This window comes from Octopus bimaculoides, chromosome 10 (genome assembly GCF_001194135.2).
Source record: "Octopus bimaculoides isolate UCB-OBI-ISO-001 chromosome 10, ASM119413v2, whole genome shotgun sequence".
Classification (NCBI taxonomy): Eukaryota; Metazoa; Mollusca; class Cephalopoda; order Octopoda; family Octopodidae; genus Octopus; species Octopus bimaculoides.
Window position 1 is genome coordinate 15,730,320 of NC_068990.1, and position 14,550 is coordinate 15,744,869.

A 14,550-nucleotide genomic window follows, 5' to 3' on the forward strand; every position below is an offset into this window, starting at 1 on the left:
GTGCAAGTTTTGAAGAGTGCAGTTCGATTTTGACAGTTATTTTTTCAAAGTTATAATGGAAGTGACAAAAGGGCATATTTGGCATATTTTGTTTCATTAGTTCAATAAAGGTAACAACGTAATGGAAAGTGCGAGGAATATTAATTCAGTATATGGGGATCAGACAATAAACGTAAGCCAGTGTCAACGGTCTTTCCAGAAATTCCAAGCCGGAAACTACAGCCTAGAAGACAAGCCTTGTCCTGGAAGATCTGTAGAGCTCGACAAGGACATCCTGCAAACCCTGGTGAAACAAAATTCCATTGTAACTGTTGAGGAACTAGCAGAGAAGTTTGGATTTGGTCATTCAACCATTCATCAACACGTGCATGCCATTGGAAAAGTCAGAAAATTGGGCCAATGGGTTCCTCACAAACTTTCCAAGTCTAATCACACACAGAGAATGAACCTTTTTTGGACCTAATAGTGATTGATGACAAGAAATGGGTTCTCTATAAAAATGTCAAGTGCCGAAGACAGTAGGTAAGGAAAGGAAAAACTACCAGCACTCCAGGCTAAAGAAAATCTTCATCTACATAAGGTGTTGTTATCTGTTTGGTGGGATGTGAAAGGGTTAGTCCACTTTGAACTTTAAACCAAAACCAAACGATAATAAAGATCTACTGTGAGCAACTTAAGTCAGAGCTAAAAGAAAACGACCATTTTTGGTTTCAAGATAGGTGTTCTTTCATCAGGATAATGCTTGGACAAATACAAGGATGACATTCCAAAGGCTGGCGCAGTTTGAATGAGAAATGATGCTCCATCCACCATATTCGCCGGACATTGCCCCATTTGATTATCATTTATTCCCCAGTCTTCAAAATCATTTGGACGGAAAAAATATGAAATCTGGTCAGAACAGTATTGGAGGAGTAATTTTCATCATGGACAGGTGAATTTTGGAAGAGCATTGTAGAAAATGAAGGAGAGTATATTTTAGATTAAAACAGAATTTTGTTCATCTTAATTTTGAAAAATAAAAGAAGTATAAAAAAACCACATTATTTATGCGATGACCCAATATGAAAGACCCATCTAGCGCTCACCATATTTTCATTCCCAATCTTTTCAAATTAAATCCCAACTTAACCAGTAAGGAATAACCAATACCCAAGATTATATATAAGAGGACAAGAAAGAAAAAGAAAATAGGCAATGCATTCTTTGAACTGCTCAAAATAATAATTTTAAAAAATACAACAAAAATTTGCTGCAACCAACAAAAATAAGCACATAACAAAAAGTAGTGAATCATGGCCATTTTTTTGTATAGCTGTGAGAAAAATGGAACTGAAAAATAGATGCTCAAAATGCAATAAACATGCAAAACTTTAACTACATAGGCTATTGTATTGAGTGTTACCCTTTTCTGAGTATTATTCCTTGCAGACTTGTTGGAGCTTCTAGAAACATCTGATCTTTTTTCAGAGCTGTCGTCTTCTATACTAACAGCATCGTTCTCTGTTAAGTTATCCTCGTCGCCATCACCGTTTTCATCTCCACACGAATCCTTTGATGATAAAGTGTATAATAGAAACGTTCTCTATCTGTTCTCATTATTAATTACAGCATTTTTTTTAATATATATATGTATATATATTTCAATAGAATTCTAAATACTAATAAATAAAGCAAGCTAGTTGAGTTCATAATCCATTGCACCACTTCTTAGCAAAGTATGTTTGGTACCTTAAAGACTGAGATGCTACTATCTCAATTATATATCATTAGTAATCGTGATATACAAATAAAAACATATCAACTTCTTGTAACAGCAACATTTATTTTTTGGTTTATTTTCAGTTTTGTATCTAAGTCTGAATGATGAATAAAAATGTAATTATCAAGGTCATCATTTGACATCCACTTTTCCATGCTTATATGGGTTACAGAGTATTCGTTGAGAAAGATCTTGTATGGTTGAATGCCCTTCCTGTCACCAACCCTCACCTGTCTCCTTATAACTAGACAGGTTTTTCATGGAACACTGGAAACAGATACCATCACCTGTATGATGGTGATGCTTGTTTATGACAATCTCATGATGTCAAGACAAGGATATATACAAACACACACACTTGGGAATATGTTAAAAGAGTTAAGAAATAGGGATAATGAAGAATAGATTAAACTGGTGTTATTTTTGTCTTTGTCATGTTGTTTATGTATAGAGAGAAGAATATAGGTTTACATACATCTATTGTACTAAATGTATGTATATTTATGATAATGTAAGCTGCAATAATTTTTATCATACAAAACTTGTAATCCTTTATGAAATTTTTTAAAGCTTACATTCTTTTACAATTCTGAGACAGGTCATCACCGATGCCAGTGTCTGTTCATAAAAGCATTTTCACCATTTTAGTGACAACATTTACGATGATGGTAACAGAATTAAGATAGATGGCAACATAACTGAGACACAAGATAATGAATTTAAGGCTGATGTTTATGATTTGGAGGCTGACAATAAGATTGAAGTTGATAAAGTCAAATTTGAGGGAGAACCACTGTATCTTAGTAACTTGATTTCACACACATGAAAGAGCCACATATCAAATTAGATGAATTACCTTCAGTGCAGGAGAAATAGAAGCTGTGAAATTCATGTCATTCTATTCTTATTTAGGGCAAATATCTATACACAGACTTAAACACTCTTTTCATCAATAATTTTAATAAAATAGAAACAAACATAAAATAAATGTACAATTCCTTCAATACCCTACACTTAGTCATGGGTGTTTATTTTCAAACAAACAAGTTTTTTTGAAGCCCTGTTCCATTTTCTGCCCACCACCACTAATTTTCTAAAACACACATTTACCCTAAAATTAACTCAGGCTTTTCTCATAAATTATACTGTAGATTTTGTAGTAATAGATTAAAGGACTAGTGGTTATGGTAAGAATGTAAACGATCATCAATAAAATAAATTAAATATTCTAAGAAAAATAGAATTAATCTTTTAAAGATCAACTGCATGGCATTGAAAATATTTCCCCTCTCCCATAAATTGTAGTAAAATCTTTAAATAAAGTTTAAAGACTAAGAAAATAAGTTTATCCTAATCCCAACACAAAGTGGTTATTGTCTTTAATCTTTTACTGGTTCCAGTCATTAGACTGTGGCCATGCTGGGGCACCACTTTGAAGAATGTTAGTTGAATGAATCAACTCCAGTAATTTTTTTTAAGCCTGGTACTTATTTTATTGATCTATTTTGCTAAACCACTAAGTTACAGGGACATAAACACATCAACACTAGTTGTCAAGCAGTGGTGGGGGACAAAGAAACAAAAACACACACACACACACACACAGACACAAGGGGCTTTCCGTCTACCTAATCCACTCACAAGGCTTTGGTTGTCCCAAGGGTATGCTAGAAGACACCTGTCCAAGGTGCCACACAGTGGGACTGAACACAGAACCATGTAGTTAGGAAGCAAACAACTGTAAAGCTTCTAGTGTACATACTGCATATAGCTGTACTAGTGCCTGTGGTTCCTTGACTAGCATGAAATAGCAGCCAAATCTTCCTCAAATCAAATTCTACCAACTTAACAGAAGACAGGGCACATTAGATAATGTAATACTGAATACATTACATCTGAGTGAAATGCAAGATGGTCATAACTGGAGTGCCTTTGATTATAGAACTGCTGTATCAGGGCTGACATAGGTTAAGTATCAACAGATACAATTGTTTGTTCTGTTTGTGTCACATCCACTTTTTCATGCTTGCATGGGTTAGATGAATATATTATTTAGGCATTGTTTTATTAAGCCTGATGTCCTTACTGTCACTAGCCCTTGCCTGGGATCTCTTTTTCAATACGTCTATGAAGGCTTGGAGTGGATAATCTGTTGTAAATGGGAGTGACAGCAACAACACTGCATGTATTGAATGACTTTCATAGAGCACACATGTACAAACACAAAAAGACACATACCTAAAAATTATCATCATAATTTAATGTCCATCTTCTGTGCTGGCATGGATTGGACAGTCAGACATGAACTGATGAGCCAGAATACTGTGCCAAGCTCCCATATCAGCTTTGACATGGTTTCTATGTCTGGATGCCCTTCCTAATGCCAATCACTTGGCAGAATCTACTGGCTGCTTGTTTCATGATACCAGCACTTGTGAGATCATTAAGTAACTTACAAAGAAAAAAAAAAAAAGCTCCCTGCTCCCTTCAAAGGAATGAATAGTAGTAGACAGGGAAAAGACACCGTTTGGTCATGAATGACGGTGGGATTGCATCAAGAAAGTTACCCTGAGGCACAAGTCCTGGTAAGATTGTTTTTATGAAAGACCAACAATTGCCCATGCATCATACCAGCCTCCCCTCTCCACGCCACCAATGTTATCCAAGGGAAAGGCAAAGACCAATACAGCTTGGCACCAATGACATTGCAACTCATTTCTACAGCTGAGCAAAATGAAATAAAGTGTCTTGCTCAAGAACACAACACACAGCCCGGTCTAGGAATCAAACTCACTACCTCATGATTGTGAGTCCAATGCTCTAACTACTGAGCCATACACCTTCACATGTAGTAGATACATACATATATATACACACACACACACACATATATATATATATATATATATATATATATAGATATGTGTGTATGTGTGTGTGTGTGAGTGTGTGTGTGTGTGTGTGTGTGTGTGTGCTGTGTGGTCGATACCAGTGCCGGTAGCACGTAAAAAGCACCCACTACACTCTTGGAGTGGTTGGCATTATGAAGGGCCTCCAGCTGTAGAAACCTTGCCAGATCAGATTGGAGCTTAGTGCTGCCTCCTCAGTCCTCAGTCAAACCGTCTGACACATGCCAGCATGGAAAGCAGACATTAAACGATGATGATGATGATGATGCTATATATACATATACACACATATATATATATATATGCAGTTCCTCTCAAACCATCCAATCCATGCTAGCATGGAAAACAAATGTTGAATGATGATGATGATATTACATACACACACACAAAATAGGTTTCTTTCACTTTCCATCCACCAAGTTCACTTACAAGGCTTTGGTTGACCTAAGGCTATAGTAGAAGATACTTGCCTAAAATGCCATGCACCATATGATTACAAAGAGAAGTTCTTAACCACACAGCCAAGCCTACATCTATGATAATATTATTTTTAGGGGACTATTTATATGTATCCTACACATTCTCTCTCTTAAGGGAAAGCTATGAATTCTATTAACTAATTTCTTTATTGGAGGGCGGGGGTTAATAATACTAATAGAAATCCTTTGAAATAAAGTCAGTCAAAAAGCAACATTAATCGAGGTTATATTTACCTTTGTTAATGAATTGCTTTTCCCAGCATCAGGATCAACCAAGGCAGAATTTAGGGAGAAGATGGCTTCAATTTCAATCTGAAGATTTAAGAAATGGAAGATAAAATAAAACATTTAAAATATATTTATTTATTAATCAACCAATGTAGTTTAGAAATCAAAGAGTAACATTAAAAGAGAATGCTGTATTTGTACCACACTTTTTATCTTATTGTTTGTTTTAGCAAATGCTTCACATGACATAATTGTGTGACGTGTGTGTGACATACATTTGCCTATAGAAATAGGAGACAACACTATCAGTAAAATAAATGGAAGTAGATTAACCCTTATGATACCAACCTGTCTGAAATGACTTCTGCTTCTATGACAAAGACTATGTTAAAAAGTGATCAAAGTGAAAACCTTCTATCAAAAGTTTGTGATAATTTAGGCTTCAAACATCAGCTGAATAATAGTAATGACCTTTTGCTAAATTCCTTACTTTCAAAATTAATTGAAACAAAGGCAAAAATATAGTGTCAAAAAGGTTAATATATACATTGTAGATTTGCTCCCGTTTTTTTTTTTTTTTTTTTTTTTTTTTTTTTTTTTTTTGTCTGGGAGGAGTGGAGAGTAGGTTTCAAGACAGAATTATTGGTTTTTAAAAGAATTACAAATGTCGGAAAAATAACACAAAATAATATTTACACCATAGAAATTGGTTTTTAACCCAATATATTAGTTTCAAATCTTGGCACAAGGCCAGCAAGTTCGTGGGAGTGGGTAAGTCAATGAGATGGACTGCAGTGTTTAGTTGACATAGATAAGCTATATAATAGAGGCTCCGGCTACTGGAAACTTAATACGCCCCTTTTGGCGATTAAGGAGTACAGAGACCGGATTAAGTTACTGATTCTGAGGGCATTAACCGGATCCATTATTAACAATAAATGGTGGTATGCCCTCAAGCGAGCCATTAAATTCGAGTCAATCAGATATAGCATAGGTTTAGTGGCTAGAGAGGCTAGGAGGGAATCAGTATTAGATAAGGACTTAGAGGAAGCAATGAGAACTGGTTCTGCGGCTCAGGTGAAGGCCAAGACTGGCGTTAAACCAGCACCTCGAAGCCAAACACATGGGTTGCATTTTCAGGGCTAGACTACATGCAGTGGGTTGTGAGGGAATCAAGGCCACAGGATGGGCCCAAGTGGTGGAAGCCCAACGTGGTAATGATGCCACAATCCGATCTTTGACGAACCAACAAGATAAGTTGATAGACGAGCCTGAGGAGATGTGTGAAGCTTTTCAGGAGCACTTCACCCAGCTTTTCGGTAGGGGCGGCAGACCAGATAGTAGAAAGGACTTAATGGACTTCCTTGTCAGATTGCTGCGTCTCTCAGGGCAGGACGCGGAGTGCTGTGAAGGGCCGATCATGCCTGAGGAGGTAATTGGGGCTATAGCAGACTGTGGCACGGGTAAGATGCCGGGACAGTTTTCCACACACAAGACTTCGGTCAACCCAGTGCCTATAACAGAAGATACTTGTTCAAGATGCTGTACAGTGGGACTGAACCCAAAACCACAATGGTTGGGAAGCAAGTTTCTTACCCATATAGTCATCATAGGTTATACAATTTCTTATGTTATCCGTTCTTACAGTAGAATTATTTTTTAACATTGACAGTTTAATAAATATTTTCACCACCTACTCTCTCTGGGGCACTAAATTGGATTCCATTATTCTTCATGAAAATAATCAGCTGCATTTTAAATCTCAAGCTATGTTTCCTAAATAACTGGGGGATCTTTCATAGTTACTACCATATGAAACTTTTTCTTTTTTAACCTCAAGCATTGTTGAAGTCCTGAAGTGTTTAGATATCATTACAAACACCAAAATATAATAGGATTAAAATCTTCTTAATGACATTAATATTATTGATATTTGAGGCATCAAGACAGTATAATAACAATAAATCTATTTCTACTAACCTACTTAATGAAGCAATGTTTTTCATATTTATGACAAATCCTAGCCGTTTAATTATCACAATTAAAAAGGATTGTTTAACCCTTTTAAAATCCAAGGAAAACGTAAAATTTCATCAAAACGACAAATGATCCAATTTATATTTTTATGCACACAACAATCAGCCATTGCCACTTAAAATCTAATACAATATTGACTGAGCAGTAATATATAAAATTTACAACATGGCTGCCACAAGCAGCTATGCTCTATGCTGAATAGATTTAAGAACAAAAAGAAAACTGTGACAATGCATAAAAACCTCCCCATCAAGTTTTGAGTTTAAAGATGTATTCATCATTTACCAGAATCAGACAAATATAAGGTTATTTTAAAATATCAACCATTATTTCACAAACTAGCATTTATTTAGTGATGTTACTTCTCCAAGTGACATTACATGAAAACCAGCATATATGTGCAGACTCAAACCAACAATTATCATATTGCAGATATACTAACTCACATCAGACTGAGATGGTTAGTAGAAAAGGAAGTCATTAAAACAGGTTCACAATATCTATTTTCTATGTAACAAACTAATTGTTTGGATTTACGTGTCACCATGAAGAGAGACGAATTACTACATTTAGCAGAGATGAGTTTATATGGGCTGAGACAACACAATCCTTATTTTTAATAGCAACTAGAAATTAGTGGTTTAACCCCTTTTAATGCCAATCCATGTGTGACCATCCCTGGTTTTATGATATAAATTTCCTGATAAAAAGTGATCTAAATATCTTCCTCTAAAAATTTTATGTTCCAAACACCAGATTAATAATGACAAAATTATTTTAATAACTTCATTATTTTCAAAACAAATTGAAACAAAGGGCAGTATATATTACAAGAAATACGGCAACAAAAGGTTCCATCCTTTTGATGCCAATCCACCTGAAGCCACCTCTGGTTCTATGATCTAAACTAAAACCGTCTGTCAGAACTCCATGTTAAATCATGTTCCAAATGCCAGATTAATAATGACAAGGTTATTGTCATTAAATCTTCAATATTTTCAAAATTAACGGAAACAAAAGCTGTGTATTCCAATTGAAATAAGGTCACAAAAGAGTTAAGCAGACCTGTGTTTTCAAAGACATCCCAGCCATGTCATACTTTATTTAACCATTGCAAATCCCAGACTACATGATAGGGTGTGATTTAACCCTTTTGATACCAACCTGAGACTACCCACCCTAGTTCTATGATACAAACTTCCTGTATTAACAGGATCTAAATTAAAACCAGCCATCAAAATTCCATGTTAATTTATGTTCCAAACACTAGTTTTAATAATGACAAAGTTATTTTCTAAATTCATTATTTTCAAACTTGAAACAAAGGAAGCTTATTTCAACAGAAATATGATCACAAAAGAATTAACAGAATAATGTCAAAGCATTCTCACACCAGTCCAAACAGCTGATTAATAAAAATTCCTAGCATCTCAGATTTCAAGGTCAACCATTCAAAGAGACGATACTGTTAGGTTTCCTGAGCTCAATATGTCAAATATGTTCCATTCTCTGGTTAGAACCAACAGGCTAAAAGAACTTGATATTGCATCCAAGTGATATGTCAATTTCCACATTAGAATGTATTAGACAAAAAGTGACAATAGAATCCTTAACTGAGTTTTCATAAGTCATTAGTCAAGGATTTCTTTTGTTTGTCTATTCCTGGTAGGAATGGTGTGCACAGACTTCTTAGGTTCTTCCAGACTACAGTGAGTGGAATAATTGAGTGACATCAGCAGTTTAATTTGATGACCTAATGGATGTTGATAAGTGATGAGGAATACATGAACAAGGATGGGATGAGAAATAGATGCAGTTGTGAGGAGAATGAGTGAAGGAAGGTAAGGCTTCTTTGTGTCAGGTGGATTTAAATGAAGCTATAAAGAAAGAAAAAGTCAAAGGATTTGATGCCAATGATATAACAAGGGAAATGTGGCAGGTGGAGAACATCTCTATATAATAACTGCTAAAAATGTTGGTTTGTTGGTTGATTTTCCCAGCCACACTTTACATTGTATAAAGATGGAGACAGTAAAAGCGAGATGAAGAAAGAATTAACACAAGGTGCAGGATGAGTGCTTGGTGGGAGGCAATAAAGTGAGAGAGAGAGAGAGAGAGATAGAGATAGAGAGAGAGAGAGAGAGAGAGAGAGAGAGAGAGAGAGAGAGAGAGAGAGAGAGAGAGAGAGAGAGAGAGAGAGAGAGAGAGAGAGAGAGAGAGAGACTCATATATTTAATAATAACCAATATAAGTATTGGTTGGTTGATTTCACCAATTACATCATGTATAGAGAGGGTGGGGGTTAAAGAGATACAGAGAGAGTTAACATAAGATGTTCATAACTTTCTGAAAAATGCAGTTTTTATGAAATTTTGCAGAGATGAGTTTTCCAAGGTGTAGATTGCAATTATGTTGTTAAAATTTAGGAAAATATTCATGTACATTTATTGTAAATATACAAATGAGAAATTTGTTTTAATTTTATTTTCAGGTAATAAATTTTTTTCAAATTAGTATTCATTTCATCATTTTATATAAGTGCCAAGAAATTTGATGGAAGTTAAATTATAAATATTTATGTCATATTTTCTGATATTACCCAGGGTGGCAAATGCATCCTTCCAAAGTTACCAATCATATGATAGGTAACATTCTAATGGCTTAATATATGAGTTTTAATTAATGTGAACTATTTTTATTAAGCTGACATCCCTTCTGTCTAATGTATCTAGAAAGAAAGAGATGTTATCTAGAATCTAGTGTACAGATCAGTGGTTCTGAAACCTTTTAATATCTGAGCCAGATCCAAAAGCTGGATTTTTTTTAAAGAGCTGCACCAAAAAAAAGAAGTTACAAACAAGTCAATTAAAGGAAAATTTATTACATTTATAGAAGGAAGACCATTGGTGGGGCTACTGGAAGGATGCTTGAGGGCTGCATGCATCCCTGGGAGCTGTAGCTGAGAACTGCTGGTATAGTTAAATGCCAGAGGTGCTTCATCCAAATAAGTGAACAGAATTGTAGAGGAAAGGCTTTACACTTTGTTAGGAATTGTACCGTCTCAAACAGACTTCTAAGCTATTGTAAAATAAAATGCTTCTGAGTTTTTTAAAAAGCAATAGCATCCCATCAAATTAAAATTATTAAGTGTAGGATTAAGAATCCTGAAACATTAACTGTTTCAGTTATTTTAATCAAGGTACATCACAGAAAACAACATTGAAGAAGACAGAATTCTACAAGAAAGCAATGTTTCCTTACCTCTTTGCCTTTTGTTTCTCCTTTTTCAAACCATTCTACAGTAACACTCCGAGATTCTTTGTGGATACAACTTATAACAGCCGAATGAACACGACCTAGAGTTAAAAACAAATAAATCAACATGTTAATGTCTGTTCCTCCACATTAGAAGAAGTTAGATGGAGTGACTTAGCTGCATTTGGCACCACACCAAATCTAAAGCCTCGACTTAAAGTAGATTTCTTCAAAATACCAATAGGTGTGGTAACAATTTACGTATCAAAATACAAGTGATGGAAGTCAAGATTTTATAGCAAGAAGCCCTTCCTCATTGAAACTTTGTTAGGTAGAAATTTAAAATAAAGATAGAACCGTTATTAGGAATGTTTTTACAACTTCTGAGTAGGATTTTGGATTTAAGGATTGCTTAAACAAATGGACAGGTTGAAATATAAAAATGATAGTGAGAAAATGTTAAATGAAACCAATTTTAGATGTCCATTTATTAAAACAAATTTATAGAAACTCTTTTTAAATGATTCCTGTAGATTTCTGAATTAATTTGTTGAAAAGTAATTTAAAAGTAAACTACACCCCCGCCCCACCAAGTTTCTTTAATATATTTTTTCTTTTAAATTTAGGACAGAAACAACATCAGAAGCAAAAAATCAAGTATTAAAAACCACACTCCAGCCTCTGTCGCATGGGTATGCTGTATCCCCTCTATCTTTTCTACCACTACAAGTTCTGGCTGGCCTCACACCAACAACACCTACGCCCTCCCTGTCCCACTCATCTCTCCCCGCCATCAACACCTGGTGCATCCAACCCCACCTTCTTCCCTTTCCCTACACTAACCCCTATACCTGATCCTTCCTCTCCCAAAACTACATCACTCTGGAATCTCCACCCTGCAGGTATTGACTTGCAATTGTTTAAACAGAACATTAACAGCACCAACCTAATGTCACCTATCTTGGGATGTCTACAAGGGTCAGGGGCTCTAGCCCTGCCTCCAAGCTCAGTAATAAAAAACAAGACAGAGAAAAAAAGCATGACAGAGCTAGAATAATCCTTAACTTAGCACATTGTCATTATAATTATTACAGGAATAAAAATACACCAAGTGAAAGCAATGTACTTTTAATTCTTTTCACAATTTACTCAGAAATTCCTCAATCATATACACATACCATTTTCAAATGATCTAAATTAAAACCTTCCCTCAAAATTTCATGTTAATTTGTTCCAAACACCAGCTTAATAATGACAGTTGTTTTACTAAATTCTTTGTTAAAAGTAATTGAAAGAGAGACGGTGTATTTTTAACAGAAATATAGTATCAAAAGGATTGAAATGATATTTAAAAAACCTTCCATCACAAATTGTTAGTTTATTTTCCAAACACCAGTATAATCATGACAAAGTTATTTTACTAAGCTGTTTTATTATCTTCAAGATTAATCAAAACAAAGCCCCCTCCCCCAAAATTTCAGGCCTTGTGCCTAGAGTAGAAAAGATTATTATTATTATTATTATTATTATTATTATTATTCAGGTCACTGCCTGGAATTGAACTCAGAATCTTGGGGTTAGTAGCCCGCGCTCTTAACCACTACACCATAATAAGAACATCGAAAAATACCTTAGGAATGAGAACCCAGGTTCAAAATTTCTCCAAGACACCTAATGAAGGCTGGAGGGTATATCAGCCGAAACGTTGTGTTAACAACAAACAAGATGAAGACAAATATCCATCAAATGTAAATAATGTAAATAATTTTGAAATCTTGTTTGGGTTTTCCACTGTGATGACAGAGCCTTGGTTCTGGGGTCATAGCCATAGATCCACTATCTGTCACCTGTTATGACCATTTTCAAAAAGATCATCTTTCTCAACTTGATCAAGGAGATCCTGCACAGCTGAAACCCAATCTTGCTTTTGAAGCAACTACACACTACACACTTCACTTCCAAGCACTACTGTAAACAACGGAAGTGAGGGAGAACAATTATAAGTGCATGCATGGCAGAGTTCAATGTCAATTTGTGTCAAGTGGCTCCACTCTGCATACTATAGCTCTTTTACCGATAGCGACAGTCCCTATACTTTTAGACCAGGCCTCATAAATAAATATATATTTTATATATATATATATATATATATATATATATATATTGATAGAAAAGACAAAAGAAAGAGACCTCGATATTATGTAAATAGAGGAATATATCTGTAAAAATATGTGACACTTATTCAGTAGCCATAAGTGTCACATATTTTTACAGATATATATATATATATATATATATGGGAGAATATACAAATAATAACAACAGACGAGGACAGGTGGTGTAAATAACAAAAGTATATATTAGTATGACGCTCGGGAATACGGAAAGTCAAGTGGAAAAATAATCGTGACAGAAGCAGTTTTAAAGTAATATCCCACTTAAAAGTGGATGTTGTGTTAGAACACAAAATACTATGTTATTTACTCTGAGAGAACCTCTTATATGGACTAGTGATGCATAAAAGGCACTGGTGTTGCAAAGAATAATAGCAACAGAAGAAGTATTAATACCAAAAGGTAATATTTATATCAACTTAAAAAGTGCTGTGTAGCCACAGATACCAAGGAAGGTCGAGATCACGTGACCTGGCAGTTTCAGCAGCAGATCTCCCACCAGTGATAGAAACAGGAGTGCTTTTATGCACCACAAGTCCATAAGAGAGGTTGTCTCATGGTAAATAATCCAGCATTATGTGTTCTAACACAGCATCCACTATTAAGTGGAGATAAATAAGGTATCTTTCAGTTTCTAGCTACAAAAGGATTTGATTGGCCAGAGGCTATACAGGAGGCACATGCCCAAAGTGCCATGCAGTGGGACTGAACCAAAAACCACACAGCCATGCCTCATATGAAGTAAGAAAACTATGTATAACAGTGAAAGCTCATGAGATGGTTAACCCTTTAGCATTCAGATTTCTTTATCAAATGTAATGCTTATTTACTCACATTGTTTTCAATTAATCATGCATTATCTCGTAGCTTTGAGATTTCAATGATGTGATGGTTTATAATTAGAGTAACATTGTAGGGTAGGTGTGAAGGGCTGAATTTGTCTGGTTTGAACATACAATAGGTAGAATATTTGGGCCTGATATGGTCAGTTCAAATGCTAATGGGTTAATAAAAAAGATTACCGGGTTGTTGAATGTATAATAAAAATATAATAAGTTAGATTAAGTTGAAAAATCAATAGGAAAATTTATACCTGAAAACACAAATCAATGAACAGTGCTGTAACTATTAAATGGGCTTCAGGACATTCCTAAGCTATGTTAGAAATTTTAATAACGAACGTTTTTAACTGGCACCCTGTCAATTATGTTGAGAGTTCCAGTTGATCCAATCCACAGAACAACCAGCTTGTGAAGTTAATGTGCAAGTGGCTGAGGACCCCACAGACATGTGTACCCTTAACATATTTCTCTGAGAGACAGCGTAACACAGAGTGTGACAAGGCCGACCCCTCTGAATTACAGGTACAACTCATTTTTGTCACCTGAGTGGACTGGAGCAACGTGAAATAAAGTGTCTTTCTCAAGGACATGTTTCCACTGGGAATTGAACTTATAACCTTAGGATCAAGAGCTGAATACCCAAATCACTAAGCCATGTGGCTTCAAGATGAACATTTAACCCTTTTGTTACTATATGTCTGTAAAAGTACACGTTTGTTTTAATTTTGAAAACAATGAATTTAGTAAAATAACTTTGTCATTTTTAAGTTGGTGCTTGGAATATAAATTAATATGTTGAGGGATTCCAATTTAAATCACTTTAAAACAGGAAGTCTTTATCATGTACAGTGGCTGATGTTAGGA

General features: G+C 35.1%; 1 protein-coding gene across 3 annotated transcripts in view; it reads right to left on the minus strand.

Annotated features, from left to right (window-relative positions):
- Positions 1–14,550, minus strand: part of LOC106879651 (kinesin-like protein KIF2A) — a 66,186-nt gene that overhangs the window by 35,916 nt on the left and 15,720 nt on the right. For 2 of the 3 annotated variants that reach the window (XM_052971046.1, XM_052971045.1), the window contains exons 2-4: positions 10,677–10,771; positions 5,385–5,462; positions 1,406–1,552 (exon numbers count right to left, since the gene is read on the minus strand). In XM_052971046.1, coding sequence (XP_052827006.1) covers positions 1,406–1,552; positions 5,385–5,462; positions 10,677–10,771 — 320 coding nt within the window. The remainder of the gene's footprint in view (positions 1–1,405; positions 1,553–5,384; positions 5,463–10,676; positions 10,772–14,550) is intronic. The other variant, XM_052971047.1, reaches the window with a different exon arrangement.